This window comes from Panthera pardus, unplaced genomic scaffold (genome assembly GCF_024362965.1).
Source record: "Panthera pardus isolate Hobbes unplaced genomic scaffold, ASM2436296v1 HiC_scaffold_6, whole genome shotgun sequence".
Classification (NCBI taxonomy): Eukaryota; Metazoa; Chordata; class Mammalia; order Carnivora; family Felidae; genus Panthera; species Panthera pardus.
Window position 1 is genome coordinate 88926334 of NW_026526991.1, and position 24050 is coordinate 88950383.

At 35.9% G+C, this 24050-nt stretch overlaps 1 protein-coding gene across 3 annotated transcripts in view; it reads right to left on the reverse strand.

Moving 5' to 3' along the window:
• AEBP2 (AE binding protein 2) overlaps positions 1 to 24050 on the reverse strand; it is a 70727-nt gene that overhangs the window by 34481 nt on the left and 12196 nt on the right. For all 3 annotated transcript variants that reach the window (XM_053894634.1, XM_019452138.2, XM_019452139.2), the window contains exons 2-3: positions 13545 to 13752; positions 5790 to 5897 (exon numbers count right to left, since the gene is read on the reverse strand). In XM_053894634.1, coding sequence (XP_053750609.1) covers positions 5790 to 5897; positions 13545 to 13752 — 316 coding nt within the window. The remainder of the gene's footprint in view (positions 1 to 5789; positions 5898 to 13544; positions 13753 to 24050) is intronic.

The window sequence follows — 24050 nt, forward strand, 5'->3', positions numbered from 1 at the left end:
GCAAGGGAATTAAAAGCAAAAATGAACTACTGGGACCTTATGAAGATAAAAAGCTTCTGCACAGCAAAGGAAACAACCAACAAAACTAAAAGGCAACCAACGGAATGGGAAAAGATATTTGCAAATGACATATCGGACAAACGGCTAGTATCCAAAATCTATAAAGAGCTCACCAAACTCCACACCTGAAAAACAAATAACGCAGTGAAGAAATGGGCAGAAAACATGAATAGACACTTCTCTAAAGAAGACATCCGGATGGCCAACAGGCACATGAAAAGATGCTCAACGTCGCTCCTCATCAGGGAAATACAAATCAAAACCACATTCAGATATCACCCCATGCCAGTCAGAGTGGCCAAAATGAACAAATCAGGAGACTAGAGATGCTGGAGAGGATGTGGAGAAACAGGAACCCTCTTGCACTGTTGGTGGGAATGCAAATTGGTGCAGCCACTCTGGAAAACAGTGTGGAGGTTCCTCAAAAAATTAAAAATAGACCTACCCTATGACCCAGCAATAGCACTGCTAGGAATTTACCCAAGGGATACAGGAGTACTGATGCATAGGGGCACTTGTACCCCAATGTTTATAGCAGCACTCTCAACAGTAGCCAATTTATGGAAAGAGCCTAAATGTCCATCAACTGATGAATGGATAAAGAAATTGTGGTTTATATACACAATGGAGTACTACGTGGCAATGAGAAAGAACGAAATATGGCCCTTTGTAGCAACGTGGATGGAACTAGAGAGTGTGATGCTAAGTGAAATAAGCCATACAGAGAAAGACAGATACCGTATGTGTTCACTCTTATGTGGATCCTGAGAAACTTAACAGAAACCCATGGGGGAGGGGAAGGAAAAAAAAAAAAAAAGAGGTTAGAGTGGAAGAGAGCCAAAGCATAAGAGACTCTTAAAAACTGAGAACAAACTGAGGGTTGATGGGAGGTGGGAGGGAGGGGAGGGTGGGTGATGGGTATTGAGGAGGGCACCTTTTGGGATGAGCACTAGGTGTTGTAAGGAAACCAATCTGACAATAAACTTCATATATTGAAAAAAAAAGCTGATAGATTTCATTGAAATTTAAAAACCTTTTTCAAAAGATCTCATTAGGAAACCAAACACAGAAGGGATGTGCATATAACTGACAAAGAACTTATATCCAAAATATATAAAAATTTATACAATAGGGGCGCCTGGGTGGCTCAGTCAGTTAAGTCATCTGACTTTGGCTGAGGTCATGATCTCATGGTTTATGGGTTCAAATAGGCACTTCCCCAAAACAGGAAATTCAAATAGCCATAAGCACATGAAAATGTGCTCATCATTATTCACTGGGGAAATAAAAATGAAAGCAAAAATGAGATACCACTTATATATCCACCAGAATAGCTAAAATTAAAAGACATTTGATAATATAAGATAGAGCAACTAAAAACTCTAAGTCACTGCTGGTGGAAATGTAAATAATATGACCAATTTGGAGAAGAGTTTGTCATTTCCAAAGCTAAAAATGCCCTATTCTGGGGTGCCCGTGTAGCTCAGTCGGTTGAGCATCCTTCTCTTGATCTTGGCTCAGGTCGTGATCTCATGGTTCATGGGATCAAGTCCTGTGTCAGGCTCCTCACTGGCAGTGTAGCACCTGCTTGGGATTCTCCACCTCCCTCTCTCTCTCAAAAATAAATAACCATTTAAAATGTAAATAAATAAACTGGTACAGCCAGAACGAAACCAGATGACAGAAATCTAATATGGCCTGAGGAGAATAACAGAGGACAGAATAGACTGGAAAATCATAATATGGCCTGTGGGGAAAAACAGAGGACAGGAGAAGAATAGATTGGAAAGGGTCATTAAAGAAATTCCATTTTATTAAAAAATATTTTTCATCAGGGTGGTGGTGACACAGGTGCATACATCACAGGTACATACACACATATAAAACATATCTTTACACTGTTGAACACTTAAGTATACTTAAGACACTTTATTATACATTATAAGTAAAAACTTTAAAAAAAAAAAAAAGACTCACCTCAAACATCATCACCTCATGACCTTCTTTCTATAGCTGACTCCCACTTACCTTCTACTATTCCTCCACAGTCCCTATTATAGTATTTAATTGATACCTAATCTAAGTTTCCATAGAACCTTTCATACGTCACTATTAAAACACGTAAAACATTTCATTACTTAAATTTAGATCTTATTCACCTTCCTTCCAAAGTGCCTAGCACACTGCCATGTACTATAGATATCAACTTTCTGAATTTAAATGATTCCTATGACTTACAGAACAATGCCTCACTAATTCATACTCCTTAACTTCTGGCTTTTTTTTTTTTTTAATGTTTATTTATTTTGAGAGAGAGAGAGAAAAATATATGTGGTGGGAGGGGTAGAGGGAGAAGGAGACACAGAGTCTGAAGCAAGCTCCAGGCTCTGAGCTGTCAGCACAGAGCCTGAGGTGGGGCTTGAACTCACGAACAGCAAGATCATGACCTGAGCCAAAGTCAGACACTTAACTGACTGAGCCACCCAGGCACCCCAACTTTTATCTTTTAAAGACAACTTCATTCCCCCTCTCCAATGGGAATCTTCTACAGTTTCTAAAAGGAGGATTTGGGAGAAAAAAGCATTTGACAGGCTTTGAAATCAATCTGCACATCACAATCAACCAGGAGGATTGCTGCCTTAAAGAAAAACATATAGAAATACAGTAAAAAAGTAAATGATTCTTTCACTTTAACAACAATAATCTCTTATGTTTATTGGATACATACCGTATGGCTCTATGAGGTAACTATTCTTACTAGCTACATCTTAATGGGAAGTTTAAAAACTGTCCCAGATCATACACTTCCAGAACATACCAGGGGTAGAATCTATAGTAAGACCCCAAGAAAGACTAGGGTGTTAAAGTTATAAGGCCCACATGCCAACAGAAAGGTCAATGAGATCATTTATTTAAAAAAGAATAAAGAGGGGCTCCTGGCTGCCTCAGTCAGTAGAGCATTAGACTCTTGACCTCAGTATCATGAGTTCAAGCCCCATGCTGAGCACAGAGCTTGCTTAATAAAAATTAAAAAAAATTTTTAAAGTAAATAGACAAAATTAAAAAGAAAGAAAAATAAACCCGAATAGTTAAACATAAGAATAGATAACCAGGGGCGCCTGGGTGACTCAGTCGGTTAAGCGTCTGACTTCGTCTCAGGTCATGATCTCACAGCTAGTGGGTTCGAGCCCCACATCGGGCTCTGTGCTGACAGCTCAGAGCCTAGAGCCTGCTTCGCATTCTGTGTCACCCTCTCTCTTTGCCACTATCCTGTTCATCCTCTGTTTCTCTCAAAAATAAACATTAAAAAAGAAAAAAGAAAAAGAAAAAAAGGATACCCAAACTTCCTCATAATTAAAGAGAAGCAAATTAAAACTACATTAGGATGAAAACAAGAAAAAAACCTACACAACGATGGAATTTCTAACCTATTAGATTGGCAAAAATCCAAAATTTTGAGAACACCTTCTTATCCTAGCACAGCTACTGAGAAGGCAGACGTCTAACAATGATGATGAGGACACAAACCCTAAGGAGGGCAATTTGGCAAGATTTATCAAAATCATCAATGCTTATATAGCCTTTGATCCACCCACTCATGTCACTTCGGGGAATTCTTCCTCCCTATATATTTACACATGTACAAAATGACACGTATGTTCCAAGATTTATCACTTCAGCACTATTTATAATAGCCAAAGACTAGAAATAACCCAAGTGTCTATACAAATTTGGTTAAATAAACTGAAAGAATACTCTCTAGGAGCAAATATAGAAAGATCTCTAGAATACAGTAAGTTTAAAAAGCAAGGTACACATACATGCAAGAAAGAGGTTAACAGTGGGAGAAACTTGGCATAGGGTATAAGGGAACTTTATAATCCTTGTAATATTACTGTATATCTAAAACTGCTATAAAATAAAAGGTTGATTAAAGAAAAAAATAATAAGGTATATGGGGTGCCTGGCTGGCACAGTCAGTAGAGCATGCGACTTCTGATTTCAGAGATTTGAGTTTGAGTCCCACACTGGGTATGGAGATTACTTAAAAATAAAATCATTAAAAAAAAAAAAAAAATGACAGGGGTGCCTGGGTAGCTCAGTCGGTTAAGCATCCGACTTAATTTCCGCTCATGTCATGATCTCGCGGTTCCTGAGTTTGAGCCCTGCATACAGCTCTGCACTGACAGTGTAGAGACTGCTTGGGATTCTCTGTCTAACCCTCCCCTGCTTGTGCACGCTCTCTCTCACTCTCTCTCAAAATCAACCAACCAACCAACCAACCAACCAACCAACATTTAAAAAAAGATAGTTAGAAATAAAGTACAGACAGTATATAGTTTACTGGATTTTGTGTAAGAAAGAAGAATGAAACTACATATATTGGTTCATAAAGAAATACTAGAAGAATTCACTAGAAACTAGTAACAGTGGTTACATATTTGAGGAAGAGGGAAGAAGGAAAGAAGAAAAGGGAGCAAGATTTCTCTACGTAAATAATTTCCTTAAAAATTTTTTTTAACTTGGGGCGCCTGGTGGCCCAGTTGGTTGAGAGTCTGACATTAGCTCAGCTCATAATCTCATGGTGCCTGAGTTTGAGCCTCCAACTGGGGTCTGTGCTGACAGCTTAAAGCCTGAAGCCTGCTTCTGATTCTGTGTCTCCTCTCTCTGCCCCTCCCCTGCTGGCACTGTGTGTGTGTGTGTGTGTGTGTGTGTGTGTGTGTCTCTCTCTCTCTCAAAATTAAACATTAAAAATTTTTAAAAAAAATTTTTTTTAACTTGTTAAAGATTGTCTTTTCAAAATAAACTAATTTTTTTAAAAAGCAGCTCCATAAGAATTACCTCCTTCTCTAATGAAACCCAGGGGACGTTTCTGGCACGGTATTTACATACCAGTAAATTATGGGTTTAACAGCTATTAAAGTTTTCTAAACACAAACTTTTAACCTCTATGGTATATGCTTTCCATAATTACAAACCAAAATATTTTGTTTAATTTTTAATGAAGATAAATGGAAAAACGGTTTTTACAGAACTGGTTCTTCATACAATTTTTCAGAATACATCCATTTGACACAGTAATTTACAAGTAAACTCAGTAACATGACCTCAAACCTGAGTGAAAGCAATCAATTCCCTTAACGTTGTACAATTTCACTTTTTGGAATTATTAATAATCAGTGTGGTTTGCTAATAAAAAGGCTGAAACCTATAGCAATGAAAACACACATCACAAGGTATTAAAAGCCACCAATTTTAAAGACATGCATTCAAACAGGTCTGCCCATTAGCTATTCTCAATCCACCCTCCACAGTGACTTTTTTCTGTTCTCCAAATTTTACAAATTGGATTAAATTATCTTTACCTCCATCGCTTTTTTAAATTCCATGTATCTACAGGAATATTTTTAAACATTGCTAGAAGGGCAAAAATATGCCCATTAGGAAATACATCAACCAGGGGCACCTGGGTGGCTCAGTCGGTTAAGCGTCCGACTTCGGCTCAGGTTATGATCTCGCAGTTTGTGAGTTCGAGCCCCGCGTCGGGCTCTGTGCTGACAGCTCAGAGCCTGGAACCTGCTTCAGATTCTGTCTCCCTCTCCCTCTGCCCCTCCCCTGCTCACGCTCTGACTCTCTCTGTCCTTCAATAATAAATAAACGTTTAAAAAAATTTTTTTAAAGAAATACATCAACTAAAAGTTAAAAACAACTCACATATACTTACTTACCTTAAAAGGTTTGTCTCCACTGTGTGTCAGCATATGCCTCTGTAACCAACTCTGACTGGTTGATGGAGTGTTATATACTTTACAACCTTTCCATAAGCAAACAAATACCTGTTAAAAGAAGAGCCATAATAATTTTCATCACTTATTTCAACAGTTTTATTCCTTGTAAGTTCAAATGAACATGCTGCAAGTCTTTAACTGACAGAAAGAGCCATTAATGTAGGAGTCAATCAAAATGCTTAGCATAAACTTCTGAACTTCCAGTATGAAAAGCACAGTGTCAATCCTTTCCCCTTAAGGCTGCTGTCCGATTCCCTCAATGAGGACTGAAAAACCAATCCCAAAGTGTCACTCAGAAGGAAAACTACAAAATATTAACAATATAGCCTTGGAACCAGAACTATACACCATTATTTTGTATTTACTGCATGAGGGAACTAACATGTATTATTTATGACAGGAAAATATAACGGTATAAAGAAATAATGAAAATAAATCAAAATACTCAAATATTAATCTCTGAAGATGAATGTCAGAAAATGAGTATAGTAATTAAATTACTAAGTTAAAATTTTCTGCTCTAGATTCCTTATTCTCATATGCATGCTAATACTTATTTTTATACTATTCTATTCTTTAAAAATTATTTCCCATTATCTTATGAAACAAAATCTAATACAAAATGTTAAATTAATACAGTTGTAAAAGCAATGGGCATAAGCTGTTTATCATAACAGATCCACATTCTTGGATTCAGGTAATTGAGTATGACTGGGTTTGGAAAATACCAGTCTAACAACTAACAATCTAATCTTTATCATCTTCTTACTAGTGACATATCAAGTTTCTAACTGATTGTATTTCCATCAAACTGAACATTTAAAATTGCTTCCCAACACCAGTAAAAGAAGTCTGAATCCACTGTAGTTATAGCCTTCAAAGAGCCACTTATATATAAGCTCTGTTCTTTTCTAAGGGAAGAGTAATTATAAATAGAGCCATACTTTCAAGACTATTACATACTACATGTAGAATAGAATGAAGATACATGCAGAAATGAAGCATCATTAAACAGTTTAAAATAAACTTTTTTTAAAGCCTAGAAAAATCAACAGTCTAAAATAACTGAATTTTTACTCAAAACCAAAGTCATTTTATATTAGATAGGTCTAACAAGGCAATACTGCTATTGCTGTTTGATATGACTGTTTATAGAGTTATCATGTATCCTGATTCCTCTACAGATTGGCTCATTTCTTTCAATTAAACAGACATAGAAATCAAAACATTTCCTCCTTCATATTTAAAATCCTTGACCCTAGTTTGTGTTTATAAAATGATTCCACAAGTTCCCAGAATTCAAAGCTACTTTTTAAAATGAATCCAAAAAAAGGAAAAAATGTTTTCAAAACTACATGAATTGTGTTGTGGAAATTAATTCAATGTTTAATAATCACATGCAGATAATCAGTAGTGCTATCAACTTCCTTACTGACAACTCTGAGTCTTAAATGTTCAAGGAATAAATAGGAATCAGAGATTGATTTAAAATTCTCTCACAAGCCATACCACATAAAGAGAGATGCATTAAAGTAACTTGAAACAAATCTACCATCATTTATGTAATAATTTTTAAAACAGTGAAGAATTCTATCGTCTTAACTCTTAAGCTGAGTTACTCTCAAAGAAACAAGAAGATAAATATTCAAACACTGCCCCTTACATTAGCCAACCACTATATGTGAAAGAAACAACAATCTCTGACTAGCAATTTTTTTTCCTAGAAATAAACACACATATGGAGACAATGGCAGACTGTAATTCCACCAGATAATAGCCTTCAAGATGAGTAGTTATGGTCCAGACTCTAGATGAAATAATGTCTAGTAACACTATTAGAGCAACACCTTCAGGTTCAAAGAAAAACCATAACCTTCAACCTAATGAATTTTATAGGAAATGGAAGTAAGTGTAAAGAGACCAAAGCTAACTATATTTAGCTATACTGGGGTGAAATATTTAGAAAATAATTTTTGGGTTTGGAGAGAGGGGGAGAGGAAGCACTAAACTTGCACAAAGACAAAACAGGCACTAAAACTCCACACCATGGATCCACAAAAATCACAAAACTGTTAAAAGCTGAATTTCTTTCCCTAATCTATGTTAGGACACCCTTTGATAAAGAGTTAAAATCTGACAGAAGGGTCTTTCTTCAAACTTGAGAGTTTTTAGATGCACAATATGTGAAAAACATTCTCATAATCAATTTTTAGAAACTTCTTCATTGTAAAAATTAACTCTGAAAATCAAACACCACAGGAAACTAATCCAAATGTGAAAGGAATTATTCAAGCATAAAATCTGTGATGCTTCCTCTATAATACCTTAAGATGAATTAAGTTCTAAAAAAAAATGAATTAAGATCTAGCTATATTAATCAGAATACTGAGACATATAGGTACATAGTCTAGTCTCTCATAATAGACAGACTTGTATTAGGTTATTAGATGTAACAAAAATAGCACACAGTAAATGACCTGAATTGTATACAGAGCTTTCATACTTTGCAGCTTTGTAATCCTGGAAGAATCACTTCTTTAAGCGTCTATTTCCTTTCTCATCAAACAGACACTACGAGCACTCATTCGCTAACTCCAAAATACAATGAAAATGCAAAATGATACTCTAAACTATTTAACAGAAAAATTGGGTTTATATTAGACACTGGAGGCCCCTTTTCAAAATAACTGCCACCAAATAAATTTTTCTGCCAAACTATCTTTAAAAATCAAATCAAAACACACAGTTATTAAAAGAATATTTGTGGACGTGGCTGGGTGGCTTGGTCAGTTAAGCGATCGACTCCCTGATTTCAACTCAGGGATACCCACATCAGGCTCCATGCTGGGCGTGTAGCCTGTTTTGGATTCTTTCTTTCTTTCTTTCTCCCTCTCGCTCTCTCCCCTCCTTCTCCCCCAACCCCCATCCCTCCCTGGCTCTCTCTCAAACAAAACTAAGTTAAGTTAAATTAAATTAAATTAAATTAAATTAAATTAAATTAAATTAAATTAAATCAGAATATTTTTGGACTACCAAAGAATCTTCAAATTTACAATGACCCAACTAAAGATGTAGAGGTCTAAAATTTCAATTTTATAGGTTTGGGCTTTCTGTTGAGAAGTCCTTTAGAAATCCTCACTCATTCAAACTGTCAACTTTAAGGCAACTCCTCCAAAATGCCCAAAATGAAAAAGACTGGTACAAACCTGAGAACCAAGGGTAGTGTTAAATGTTCTTCACTTTCATCAATTTCTTTGACCAAATGCAGCAACGTAGTTTTCTGAATTTATTCACGGCCTACACCTTTGACAGCTTGTGTGACAGTATAAAGATACTTGTACTTATCTGGTCACTAACATTTCACACTAAAGTGTGCAAATGATCCATTAAAATTTTCTGTAAGTAAATTGTAAAATCTACTGCAAAAAAAATGCAATGTAACCTGACAGAATCTAAGTATGCATAAGGAAAATTCAGTTAGTAGTAAGGTAAATTAAAATCAGCCAAATATATTCTAAATAGAGCCAGAAGGCAATATAATTTACATGCAGGAGTGGGGGAAGGGGCTGGCTTTACTAAGGAATTAGATTCCTTTTGCAGTAAAATGATACAAAAAGATTTTGTATAAAGCAAGAGATAACACCATCTAAAGTCAGGAAGGGATTGGATGATTTTTATGGATCCCTTAAACTTTCATTTCTTTTTTGTTTAATGTTTTATTTTATTTTTGAGGGTGGGGGGCAGAGAGAAAGGGAGACATAGAATCTGAAGAGGGTCTAGGCTCCAAGCTATCAGCACAAGGCCAACACGAGGCTTGAACCCATGAACTGTGAGGTCATGACTTGAGCCGAAGTCGGATGCTTAACTGATTGAGCTACCCAGGCACCCCAAGCTTTAATATTACTTAGAAAAAACCCAGCTCACTCTTTTACAAAATGCGAACAAAAGAGAAATAAAATATTTTTTTACATGTAATTATTGTTTCTAATCAGTTTGTTCTTCCAAGATCTAAAACAACAGCTATCATTTTATATCCTATTATTTTTAGCCACATTAAATGAACATTTTCAATTTTCTCTGCTAAAAGATATTTAATAAAACAGAGGACAAAAATATTTAATAGAACACTCAAATTACAAGAATTAAGTATTTTTCCTTTATTACAAAATCTATGACCAATTTCATGCATGTTTTAGAAGCCATCAGATAGGCAATCAAAACTCAAAGTGACCTCCTAAGATTGATTTCACTTTCTAGTCTCATTCCAATTTAACCCTGAGTGTCATTTTATGTAACGTATAAAGGTAACTGATCTTATTCAAGCCTTTGAATAATACCCTACCATCCCTTCCCCGAAATCTCCTTCAGGCCCTCTGCCCTCAAACACACCAAAGAACATACACAAAAATGAACTTAATAAAATGACACGTGTAAAATAACTCGTGCATCAAGAAACACAAACAGGTTTCTTTCTGGCAAATCTGTTTTTTTTTTTTAATAAGAAATAGTTAAGACGGAAAGAACACAACACTAATGGATATTACTAAACCACAGAAATCCTAGAAGACAAAGTTTCCTGCTTACCAAGACTTCAGTGTATATGAATAGGACACTGGGATTTGAAATGTGATTAATAAAATACCTCATTCTAGTTTTTGAAATCCAATCATGCACAGAAGTATGACCCCAGAACCCGATTCTATTATACCTAACGAAAAAAAGTTTAAAAATGTTTTGCGTCTTTTAGTATTTTAAATAGGAAAAAGTACTTTCATGAGTCTTCCTTAAAAGGCATATTCACTCACGCACGCTCTCTCTCAAAAATAAACATGAAAGAAAGCAAGAAAGCAAGAAAAAAGAAAGAAAGAAAGAAAGAAAGAAAGAAAGAAAGAAAGAAAGAAAGAAAGAAAGAAAAAAATTGGGGTAGCTAGGTGGCTCAGTCAGTTAAGCATACGACTTCAGCTCAGGTCATGATCTTGCAGTTTGTGAGTTTGAACCCCACATCAGGCTCTGTGCTAACAGCTAGGACCCTAGAGCCTGCTTCGGATTCTGTCTCCCTCTCTCTCTGCCCCTCCCCCACTCATGCTGTCTCTCTCTCAAAAATAATAAACATTTTTTTAAAAAGGTATTTTTTAAAAATTAAAAAAAAAAGGTACACTCACAATCTGGTGTTTAAGTGGTTAGCTTAACTTTTGAAATAGAAGAATCTACCCACTTTGATATATGAAAAGGTCAATGAAGACCCAAACTCTACCCAATTTCAGCCTCCAAATATAATTAAAGTCCATGTGACATGGAAACATAAAAAGCTTAAAGGGGGGATGGGGGGAGAGAGAAGTTTCTAAGCTATTATAGGATGGTTTTGTTTTCCCAGGGTGAAGATTAGAGTGGGATGAGAAAAAGAACAGGAATTAATATAATATAGTATTCAGATCTTGCTAACATACTACTCCAATAAAACCATCAACTTTTAATAAGTAGAAGCATAAAGTCCTCTAGAGTTACCAATTTTTTCCTCATTTGCTTCTGTTCCATTAAGACAGTTTAACACTTGGGGTAGAAAGAAGAGATAAGAAATCTAAAAAAAAATTATGTTATGAAAATCAGCTGTTTTCCAGGTGTATGAGGTACCTAGAACAAAGTCATGAAGACAGAAAGTAGAACTGGGGTGCTGAGGAAAGGGAGGAATGGGGAATTATTGTTGAATGGGTACAGATGTCAGTTTGAGATATTAAACAATTCTGGAGATAGACAGTGATGATGGTTGTACAACAATATAAACGTACTTAACGTCAATGAACTCTACACTTAAAAACACTTTTTTTTTAAAGTTCCCTTCAAAGAGGCCATAAAAAAAAAAAAAAAAAAAGATGTCCCAACCAACATCCACTCTATTTTAAGCACAAAACCAGATCAAGATTTCCTGTTACATAGTTGTACAAAGTTTTCAAAGTTTCGTTCATACATCGGTATACAGACTGAAAGCTTGATCTATAGGCCAATGACTGATATGTAAAAATAATCTGAGTGTATTTTCTCTATTCTCTAACATTTGTAGTTTAGCAATTAATGTCCTTCAAAGATCAGGCCTCCTTTCTGTGGTCAAAACAGCATTAAGCTTAAAATTAGCCAGAGAATCCTATTTTTAATAAAGTAATTTTATGAGTAAGTATTTGAGAAATGACACGGGGGGGGGGTCATTTCAACAAGTTTATACTTATTGTAGAAATACCAAGACTTCATGCCTTGCTCTATGACATAAGGTAAATATAGCTGCCGTGACTACATGATAGATTCAGTCTGCACCTCGATTCCTTCTGTAGATCCTTCAAGAGCTGAAAACATTCTCATAAGGCTATGTACCAACTCCTCAATGTGTAAGATCTAAGACTTAGAAATGTGAGATTTTCCCACACCTACTACACGAAGCTCAGTAACCTTCTACATAGTTCATGATCCTATATATAGTTGCTAAATCAAGTGACTAAAAAAGCATCATGCCATGGCTCAAAAGACTTAGTGATATATACCGAATGATATCAAGCACTGGCTCACAAAAAACAACTCTATAATAACTAGGAAACCAACTTGGTTAACATAGCTCACAATAAAAATCTGATATATGTAAGAAAGGAAAAAAGACTGTTACAAAAGTAACCTAACCACTGAGCTGGGTTGGGTTAAGCGGTGAAAATACCATATGATGGGCAAATTTCTTTAATACACTATCTGTTGTCTACCTAGACATCACAAAATTCAAATCTAGTAAGACAAATGTTTACTCATCAAATTTCAATAATCAAAAAATTGCTGATACATTTCAACATACTGTGACAAAGGCAAAGATTTCTTAAAAGATTTCAATGCACAAATACCACTGGTTACAATGTGAGAGATGCTTATATGGTTGCATGTTTTTAAAAAAGATCAATGCAATCTAACTATCAATGCAACCTTGGAAACAGCTACCCACTCACTTAAACCATAATGATCCTAAACCATTTTAGTATCAGTAGATCTCAACAGTGATGGCAAGCTGATAGGAAATATGTGGCCTAAAGATTATCTGTACTTAACAATGTGACATTAATTTCTGGAAAGTGCACTAAAGTGTGGTTAACTATTCAAGACAAACCTAGATAAAATTGAAAAAAGTTGTAAGTAACATTATAATACTTTGATCCATTACACTTTGACTCACCTAATTTGCTTAGCTCTTAAAGCACTATCCAATAAAAATTATATAGACTGACACAATTAAATTTATTCCTAAAAAGGTATAGGTCAATACTCACTAACCAGAACTTCCTATCTAAGCCAGCTCTGTTAAGACCTGGGAAAAGATGATCAATTCTCATTCACAAATAATGACTGCAAGCCGTCATTTAACAGAACTGTTTATACTAATCCTGTAGAAAGTCTAATATTACCGTTGTATTTTAGAAAACTGAATTTCTTCGCACTGTATTTTAGAAAGTCTAATCTCTTCTAAGAGCAAATTAAAATCCAACACATATATTCATTTGATCCTTTCAAGTTATGTGGGAAATAAATGAAAAAAAATTGAAAAAAATAAAGCCTGTGTAAAAACAATCTCAAATTACTTTAAAAAAAAAAAAAAAAACCTAGCTAGCGATTACAAATTAATAAAACTAATAAAAACAGGGAGTGAAAAAAAGAAATGACAAAACCAACCCCTCCTCGCTGACCATCTACATGTATGGAACGGATGTGATCTGCCAGATCTGGACTAGAGTTGAAGCAAGCCTGGCACTGGTCCCAACAACAATTATAGGCAATATTTTTGCTTGAAGAAGTAGTGCTTCCTTGTCCATTCATCATTGCTGGAGTTGAACGCCCACTGGAAATTGTGCTGTCTACATCCATTATAGTACTGCTTATGCTACAAAAGAAGAAAAAAGGCTGTGTTATTCCTAGAAATTCACTAACATGAATATGATCTTATACTTAATTAAGATTACTACTTGACATTCTGCTCCATACAAAGCATACTAAACCATATTTTCTATTAGAAAACAACACTGCTTTGAAATCATTTAGTTGGCAATAAAGTGCAAATCAAGGCAAAAAAAAAAGAAATGCTGGTACCTCAAAACCAGATATGGGATAATTTAAGTAACTTTTGGCAGACATGAACTCAATACTATAACCTACAGAAAGCAAAGCAAAGCAAACACACACACACACACACACACACACACACACACACACACACACACACCCCATACGTATAGCTCCTCAAATTTCAGCCCTTGCATAGCTCTGAGAAGCACAATAAAGTAATAGAGTTATAGTGTCCAGCTATAAATAATTCAGAACCAAGAGTATGTTTACAATTCTGCAAATCACTTGTTAATCCATAATCATTTCCTCTATTCACTAATCTAAGAATACAACTGCTGTCATATCCTACTTCTCTCCAACTCAAAAAAGTTGGGAAATTGTGCAATATTTTCCCTTCTAAATAAACAAGCAGAAGAGAGAAAACTGGGTGCAATAAAAAGTTTCTCCAATTTTACCAAAGTCCAAATAAAATGTCTTTTTCTAGACCTCAATTTTTTTTTTTTTGCTAATCTCTATCCACAAAAAAAGGACTGAAAAAGCCAATCTTTTTTTATTTTTTATTCACTAAACTAAGTATAACATATTAGTGACACTTTTATTTACTAAGAAAATTACATACTAGTAGAAATAAAAGTAAAAAAAAAAAAAAAGAAAGAAATGAAAGTAATAGAATTTTGAATGCTCAAAATTTCTCATCTTAATAAACACTTTTTTGCCTTCCTTTCAAAAGCAATTCATTTAAGGGGACGGCTGGCTGGCATAGTCAGTAGAGCATCTGACTCCTGATCTCAGGGTTGTAGGTTCAAGCCCCATGCTGGATGTAGAGATCACTTAAAAATAAAATCTTTTTGGGGCGCCTGGGTGGCTCAGTCGGTTAAGCATCCTATTTCAGCTCAGGTCATGATCTCAAGGTTCAAAAGTTCAAGCCCTGCATCGGGCTCTGTGCTGACACAGCCCAGAGCCTGAAGCCTGCTTCGGATTCTGTGTCTCCCTCTCTCTGCCCCTCACTCGCTCACACTCTATCTCTCTCTCTCACAAATAAACAAAAAAAAATTTTTAATAAAATAAAAATAAAAATAAAATTTTTAAAAAATTAAAAGCAATTCATTAAAACAATTTTTTTCAGTATCTTCCCAACAGAGACTACAGGAAAGTAGCTTCAACCAGAGGGCTCAACAGTAAGAATGTTTGCACATTAAATCCATCAAAAGCTATTTATTTATCTGCTTGCAATCTAAGTACCAATAAATTATGAAAATTATATTAACTTTTAAGGAGTATGTTCCCGACTCCCAAGTTTTTACTACAGAAAATTTCAAAGACACAGAAAAGTTATATAAATTTGAACTTAATTTACATTTTGGGGACACCTGGCTGGCTCAGTCGGTACAGCCTGCGACTCCTGATCTCAGGGTTGTGAGTTCAAGTGTCATGTTGGGTATAGTGATCACTTACAATAAAATTTTTTTTAAATTTACATTTTGTCCTACTTGCTATATGTAATTTGTTTTTCTCAATCATCTGCAAGTTGCAAACGTGATACTTCAACCACAATCACTTCAGCACACACCACCTAAAAATAAGAACATTTATCTATAATCACAACTTCATTTGCTTATATGTAAGAGTCAAAATAAAGTTTAACTTATTAAAGTAAAAATGATTTGTGTCTGGGAGTAGCTCAATCAGTTGAGCGTCAGACTCCTGATTTCAGCTCAGGTAGTGATCCCGGGGTTATGGGCTTGAGCCCCGCATCAGGCTGCAAGCTGAGCATGGAGCCTACTTGAGATTCTCCATCTCCCTCTGCCCTTCTCCTGCTCGGGCTCTCTCTTGAAATAAATAAATACATAAACTTTAAAAAAAAAAAAGTGTCTAACATCCAATGCACCCATTTAAAAAGAGCTAGCAAAAATGTTTGTTTTTTTTTTAATAGGATGCTTCAGACATGAAAAATGTCTGATTCCCCTTTAAAGAATATTCACATGCTTAAATTCATCTGGCTATCTACCAGTCAATGTAAGTTCTAAATTAGAACTTTAAAACTTCATTCTAAACTTTGTAATCTTGGGGCACCTGGATGGTTCAATCCATAGAACATGCAACTCTTTATCTCAGGGTTGTGAGTTTGAGCCCTACATTGGGTGTAGATATTAAAAAATTTTTCTGTAATCTCTATTAAGTTCTCAAATGCAAATAAGCTTGGTTATCTGAATACTTAGTCATATTTTTTGCAGGAATAAATTGTGAGTATGGCGTTTTTTCTATACAGAAATACATTATTTTTATTTGGGCCCTAGAAATTTCAAGTTTCATGAGGCCCTTAACCCATGAAACAATCACCTATTTTCCTAGATTTCATAGATTTTAAAACATTTTAACTGTAAAGCTCATACTTTTATAAACCATACTAATTAACACCAAAGGCAAATAAAATAGTAATAGTTTTCAGTGGACAACCAACCACACTCAAATTATAAACCATCTTAGGAAAAGAGATTAATCTCAATGATCTATTGCAATGCAATCTCTAAGGTATAGCAAAGTGTAACACACACACACAAACACACAGGGTAGTAATGCTCCAATTTCCATATCCATACCTAGGCCGGGGAGGGAGACAGATATAGACATGGGTGTTCTCTCAAGACAAAACTTTTGTTGTTGTTGTTGTTGTTTTTTTTTTTTAAGGCAAAACTTCCTTTGAAGGATACACAAAACATCGTCCATGTTTTTTTGGAGGGGCAGATGGAGGATCAGAAGGAGAGAAACTTTCACTATAAATACCTTTTTGTATCACTTTTAACCACATACCTGTACTGCTTTTATGGAAAAGTCCAAACTCAGTTGAAAATGAAACCAATTTTCCTTAAATTGGACAAAGGCCAAGAGACTCATAATAAATCCAACTAGCAATATACAGTCTATCTACATAGTGCTTAATGTACTTTTATTAATCTTACCATAGAAGGGGAACCTTGTAACTGCAAACATCCATATACACTGAAGATCATGTAATCAGTCTATGTGCAGTATCACTGAAACACAAGCCTTCATGTGGATACAGATCCTCATAAAAAGACAGTATAATGCTGATATTAAGAATATGAACTGTGTCTATCATTGGCAACTGAGCTGCATATGCAGTGGCAGAGGTGGTAAGGGACAGACCTCATGCCCTAGAAGACTCAAGAGACCTTCACATATGTGCAGCATACCACAGAGCCTCCCAAAGCCTAGCAGGGCCAAATGGAGTCCTGCTGCGTAGCCCCTCTTAGGCTCCTGCAAATTCTAGGAAATGTCCAAATCCTAAGCCTCCAGGATCCCTTTTGGCCCTAGATCCATGCTGGAATCTATGGTTTTCTCCACTCCTAAAACAAAAAGGCAACAGTCCTGACGTGGGAGAACAAAAGAGACAAGTTATAGTTAATTTTTTATTTTGACAGGACACTGAGCTAGATATAGATCCCATAGAAACAGTGTCCTTCCTCCTGTAACAGTAAGATAACAAGATGATCTGAACTAGAAGACATTCCACCTGATCCTGTAATATTCCTAGGATCCTACATATTAACATTTTTCATTCACTTAGTTCTCCTTCCCAGTGAACACCTACTAATTCTGTAAAATGTGAACAAAAGCAGCTTAGTATTTGGAAGGAAACCTAAGCCAGAAAAAAGCACTCCTACTATTCAGATAGTTACAATAATCTAATGCAGTGCTTCTCAATTTAATATTCTAACAATCACCTGGGATCTTATTATGTGCAGATACCAATTTAGTGAATTTTGGGGTAGGACCAGAGATAACTGTATTTTTCTTTTGAGATACTGTATTTTTAATAAGCACCTACTTGTTGATGCTACTACTACAACATTTTGAGTAGCAAGACTAAAAGATCTTTTACTATTACCCAAGTAAGACAGGTCAGACTATCTCATGAAGTGTGTGTCTGATACTGCACAATCACATAAACTAAAGCATACACAAAAACAGACAGACACACACACACACACCCTGTGATAACACATAATCCATAAGTTTCAAAAAAAAAAAAGAAAATCCCACACGATGTTAGAAATTCAAACGCAATATTTAGGGAAGGACAGGAAGGATTTTCAACATAACATTTTCTCTCTTTTCCTCTTAAGAAACTACCCGGCACACCAGCCATTTCTACCATAACATCTAGAGTAAACTACATTGCTATTATGAAAATTATTTCCTCTGGGGGCACCTGGGTGGCTCAGTCGGTTGAGCGTCCGACTTCGGCTCAGGTCATGATCTCACGGTTTGTGAGTTCGAGCCCCGTGTTGGGCTCTGTGCTGACAGCTCAGAGCCTGGAGCCTGTGTCTCCCTCTCTCTCTCTCTAGGCCCCTCCCCGCCCCTGCTCACACTCTGCTTTCTCTCTCAAAAATAAATAAACATTAAAAAAAAAATTATGTCCTGTGGGAACTCAAGGGCCAACCAATACACGTAAGAATATACCCTTCTTTGAGAACTCAAATTACTGTCAAGCAAAACATTTGTGTGGTAGACATAACCACAGCCATCAGGGTTGCCAACTTTAAAAAGCAAAGGGCAGATTACTAATGACAAAACACAGGAATAGAGGAAGCAATACATGGATGTTACATTATCAAGATGGAGGACAAGCCCACGGTCTAAATGCCACAGAATAAGAAAAGCTCACTGATATAGTTTCAGATTCCACATTGCAAACATTGTAAAAAAACTATCACCTGTCAAGTTTGGGTGTATAATCAAATAGCCACACAATTAATCTAAAAAGGTTATTAAAAGACTCCTTCCTTTTCAACTACATATCTGTATGAGGCCAGTCTTCACATAGTTCAACCAAATCAATTCACTACAACAGACTGAATGCAGAAGTAGATATGAAAAACTAGCTGTAAAGTCAGATATTAAAGATGTTAAATATAAAACAACATCACTCTTCTATTTTTTTAACAGTAAAAGTTATTTTACATTAAGAAAATACTATGTAGGGGTGCCTGGCTGGCTCAGTTGGTAGAGCATGCAACTACCAGCCTCAGGGTCTTAAGTTCAAGCCCCACATTAGGCATGAAGCCTATGTGAAAGAGAAAGAAAGAAAGAAAGAAAGAAACAAACAAACAAACAAACATATAATTGGTTTATTTTTAATGTTTCTAAAGTTCTTGGTTTTAATTTCTAATCCTGTAAGTTTATTGATAAATATAACCCACATAAACAAAAGCTCTTTAATTTTTTTTAATAACTTTAACAGGTTTATTGAGATATAATTCATATTCCTAAATACTTAAGAAAGCAAAGGAGTTTTTAAAAGTAAAATGTTCAAGAACCACTGTTCTGGTGCAAAGTTTAAATGACTCTCTAAAATGTACTGGAAAGAGTAGGTTTCTGAGCTGGAATATTTTTGTTTTATTTGGAGTTTAATTCCTGAATTGGAAATTGAATCTGAGGTCCAATGGGTAGAGAAGCCTTATCAGGAGTCTTCTTTTCACCTGTGAGGAAATTCATTTTACTATGGATTCTCCTTGGTATCTTTGGGTCCTTTTCTTTCTCCTGCTCTTGATTACAAGGCTACTGAAATGTCTAACTGTATTTTTTTTTTAATTTTTTTTAATGTTTATTTTTGAGAGAGAGAGAGAGAGCAAGCATGAGTGGGGGAGGGGCAGAGAGAGAGGGAGACACAGAATCCGAAACAGGCTCCAGGCTCTGAGCTGTCAGCACAGAGCCCAACGCAGGGCTTGAACTCACAGACAGCGAGATCATGACTTGAGCCGAAGTTGGACGCTCAACCGAATGAGCCACCCAGGTGCCCCTAAAATGTCTAACTTGAAAGAAGAGTTAGGAACAGAGACCCGAATGGATATGGGTGTATAATTTGAATTTAAGTATAATTTACTCTCTTCACTCAAAAAAAAATTAAAACATCAGAATTTCCTATAAAATATGTCATTCATTAGCAAAGTTGCAGGTCTGTACTATAGATTTAATTTAGGCCTCCACATGTCCATTTATAAAAAATTAGATCTGTAAATCATACCCTTATGCCTTACCCAATTAAACACCTTCCAAGAAGACCAGTTACTTACTATGTGCTCTCCTCTCCTGGGGAGCTAATAACAAATTAAAGGGCTGACATAAGACAATTATTAAGAATTTTATAGCTTAAGTTTGAGGTTCTAGTCACTTTTGCATTTGTGATATAAAGACAATTATTAGGTAATGGTGTTTTTCAAACAAAATTTCCATACTAGTAATCCCCTTTCATAGCTCTTGATCAGCAGAACTAAAGTGTAGTACATGGAGGCTGAAAGACAAGCTGCCCATATCTGCAAGTCAAATTTTCAAGACTAAGCAGCCAAAATAGAACAAGGAAATTCTGTTTGAATACTGACATATATTTGTAACATTCACAAACCCTACTTCGAATTTAAATTTACTTAAAAAGTTATACTGTTCTGAGTGACTTTATAAATTAATGTAAAAATTTTGAGATTACAAATACTAAATACTAATAAAATACCATTTGAACATGTCTCAGGCACTGGAGTTCCACACAAAAACTCATTTGGGGAAAAAATTTCATCCACTACTCAATCTATAAATTGTTTTTAGACTGTTTATGTTCTCAACAACAGTCCTTAAAATTATGGAACTACTAACTATGAAATGAATGGCATTTTACATTAAAAAGTAAGAAAACGGGCGGCTAGCTGGCTCAGTCAGTACAGCATGCAACTCATAATCTCAGGGTCCTGATGGTGTAGAGCCTACTTTAAAAAAAATTAAAAAAAAAAACAAAAAATTAAAAAAAACCATAGAGCTGTATTACATACAGAGTAAGAGACATCAAGGATAAAAGGTACCATAAACTTAAAGAATGTAGTAGCAAGGGGCGCCTGGCTGGCTCAGTTGGAGCCTGTGACTCTTGATCTGGGGATTGTGAGTTTAAGCCCCACACTGGGTATAGAGATTACTCAAAAATAAAATCTTAAGGGGCGCCTGGGTGGCTCAGTCAGTTGAGTGTCCAACTTCAGCTCAGGTCATGATCTCACAGTCTGTGAGTTCGAGCCCCACGTCGGGCTCTGTGCTAACAGCTCAGAGCCTGGAACCTGCTTCAGATTGTGTGTTCGCCTCTCTCTCTGACCCTCCCCCATTCATGCTCTGTCTCTCTCTGTCTCAAAAATAATAAAATAAAACACTAAAAAAAAATTTTTTTTTTAATCTTAAAAAAAAAAAAAAAGAATGTAATAGGAAAAAAGGATGATCAAGGCATCTAACCAATTCTTTCAGGATCTGGAAGTTCTTGATTGAGGTTCCACAAAAGAACCTCACTAATCTCTAAAGAAACAAGGCGGTTTTATTTTTGTTCTCTGATGAAAACTATATGTTTAGGAAGTCTTAGGTTCATAGCTTCCATCTGAATTATTATAAAACAAATATTCGGGGAGCCTGGGTGGCTCAGTCAGTTAAGCGTCCGACTTCAGCTCAGGTCACAATCTCATGGCTTGTGAGTTCGAGCCCCATGTCAGGCTCTGGGCTGATAGCTCAGAGCCTGGAGCCAGTTTTGGATTCTGTGTCTCCCTCTCTCTGTCCCTCCCCTGTTCACACTCTGTCTCTGTCTCTCTCAAAAATAAATAAACATTAAAAAAAATTTTTTTTTAACAAAAAAACCAAATATTCTATAATTCTCATTTTTAAAGAATGGAACATGGTCCTCCCTAGGGACTGAAGAAAGTGGCATGAGATAAAAGGAAACAAAAATTCTACAGATTTGTAAGTTACATTTAACAAGGTAAAATCGAGAATTATAAACTTAGCTTAACTTTGTAACTGGTAATAAGCTTTGTGTAGAAATAAGTATACTATATAAAGTTTCAAAGTATTTACCAAATTGTAGGTAAACATTATACCCACACATCAGGGATTCCTAATGTAATCATAGTGCAGGGTAAGTTGTTATTTGGCTAACAGGTGGGTGACGTTCCTTTCATCTATGAAATTGCCACTTACTAGTAGAATGATTATGTCTCTTCTATACTTATAATCAAATTTATTAAAGGCTAAAATTCAAGAGTGCCAAGCACTTAAGACAAGCCTTCTTCAAAAGTATGAAGTTGTATACCTAATATTATATGGATATATTAATAATATACAACTTTAAGAGTGAAATTCTACCATTCCTCACCTCCATTTGCTGGAATAGACTATAATTTTGTGCCCTGCTCCTTATTCTAGGCACTGACAATGAGATTAAAAGCCAAAACTAAACCAGTTAAAAGAGACAGGCACTTCAAGGGGCATCTGGCTAGCTCAGTCAGAGGAGCGTGCCACTGTTAGTCTTGGGGTCGTGAGTTCAAGTCCCACATTGGGTGTAGAGATTACTTAAATAAATAAAAACTAAAAAAAAAAAAAAAAAAAAAAAAGACAGAAACAGGCAGTTCAAGAAAATTATGGGAGCTCCTGGGTGTCTCAGTTGGTTAAGCATCTCTTGGTTTTGGATCAGGTCATGATCTCATGGTTCACAAGATCCAGTACATTGGGCTCTACCCTGGCAGCACAGAGCCTGCTTGGTATTCTTTCTCTCCCTCTCTGCCCTTCCCCCAAACACTCTCTCTCAAAATAAATAAACATTTAAAAAAAAAAGAAAATTATGAATTGCCTGCCTGTTACATTTTATGACTTTCTGTTAAGGAAAAAAAGGGATTATGTAACTTACTATATCAAAATTTGTATCACAAAAACAAGATAGCCTATCTAAATCTGACTTCCTATACTTTATCATAACTGCCAATACTTACTGAGTCTATTTCCCAAAGACAGCCACACCATATACACTTTCCACATCCTCTTCTTTCAAAATGGCATGGGGATGGGACTCAATATTACCTACCCTTGAATCTGAACAAGACCAAGACTACTGCAAAAGTGACACTGCAAGACTTCCAAGGTAAGGTCATATACTACAGCTACCAGCTGACTCTCTCTCAGGACACACAGCTTGGAAGCCCAGACCTACCATGTAAAGAAATCTGGTTCCCCTGAAGCCACCATGCTGAAGAGATCTTATGAAAAAAGTACACAGACCTAGAAAGAGATACCAGGGAGTCCCAGATGTTTCAGTCTTCTCAACCCAGGCACCACACGTGTGACTGATAATGTCAGTGGGTGAGTTTTTTGGTGACTACAGTCCCCAGCCTTTATGCTGTTCTAGGCTGACACCAAGTGGAACAGGAATGATCTAACCCTACCCAGCCCTGCTCAGATCTTAGATTTATAAGCAACATGACTGTTTTAAGCCATTAAATGTTGGAGTTGGTTATCATGCAGCCATAGTAACTAGAAGAATGCTTGATATGTAGTAACTCATTTAATGTTTACAACAACCATATCAGGTAGGTACTATTAGTATCCTCATCTTAATAAAACAGACTGAGACACAGAATTACATGACTTGCCCAAAGTCAGACAAATATAAAACACTAATGCCAAAGTTGATTGCCAGACTTACACAAAGGAAAAATCTGAGTAAATCACAGATTTGAGAAATACTGAAATACAACCCATATCATACATCAAAATAACTGACAGTTTCACTTGGTGTGCACACACAAGAAGTTGTTTCTTTGCTTTTGCACACCTATATAGCACACACAAAGGATATTTAACACTTAGATATAACCTGACTCATTTAGGCGGATAGCTTTGATAACAAGATAAACTATTAAATTTGATTCCTACAAGTCAATTAGTTTCATAAAAAAAGTAATTCAAGGTCACAGAAAGCAACCCAATCCTCAGGTAGAACTTGTCCCAAATTTAGAACTTAGACCATTAGAACAGGAGCCTAACAAAGTCAACATAAAATCCAACTCCAAATATTAATTTGTTTAGAGATAAAGGGGAAGTCACTTTCATTTTTCTTTATGAAGAACAAATAATAGGGGGGGGTCTGGGTGGCTCAGTCAGTTAATCGTTCGACTTCAGCTTAGGTCATGATCTCATGGTTTGTGGGTTCGAGCCCCACGTCTGGCTCTGTGCTAACAGCTCAGAGCCTGGAGCCTGCTTCAGATTCTGTGTCTCCCTCTCTCTCTGCCCCTCCCCCAC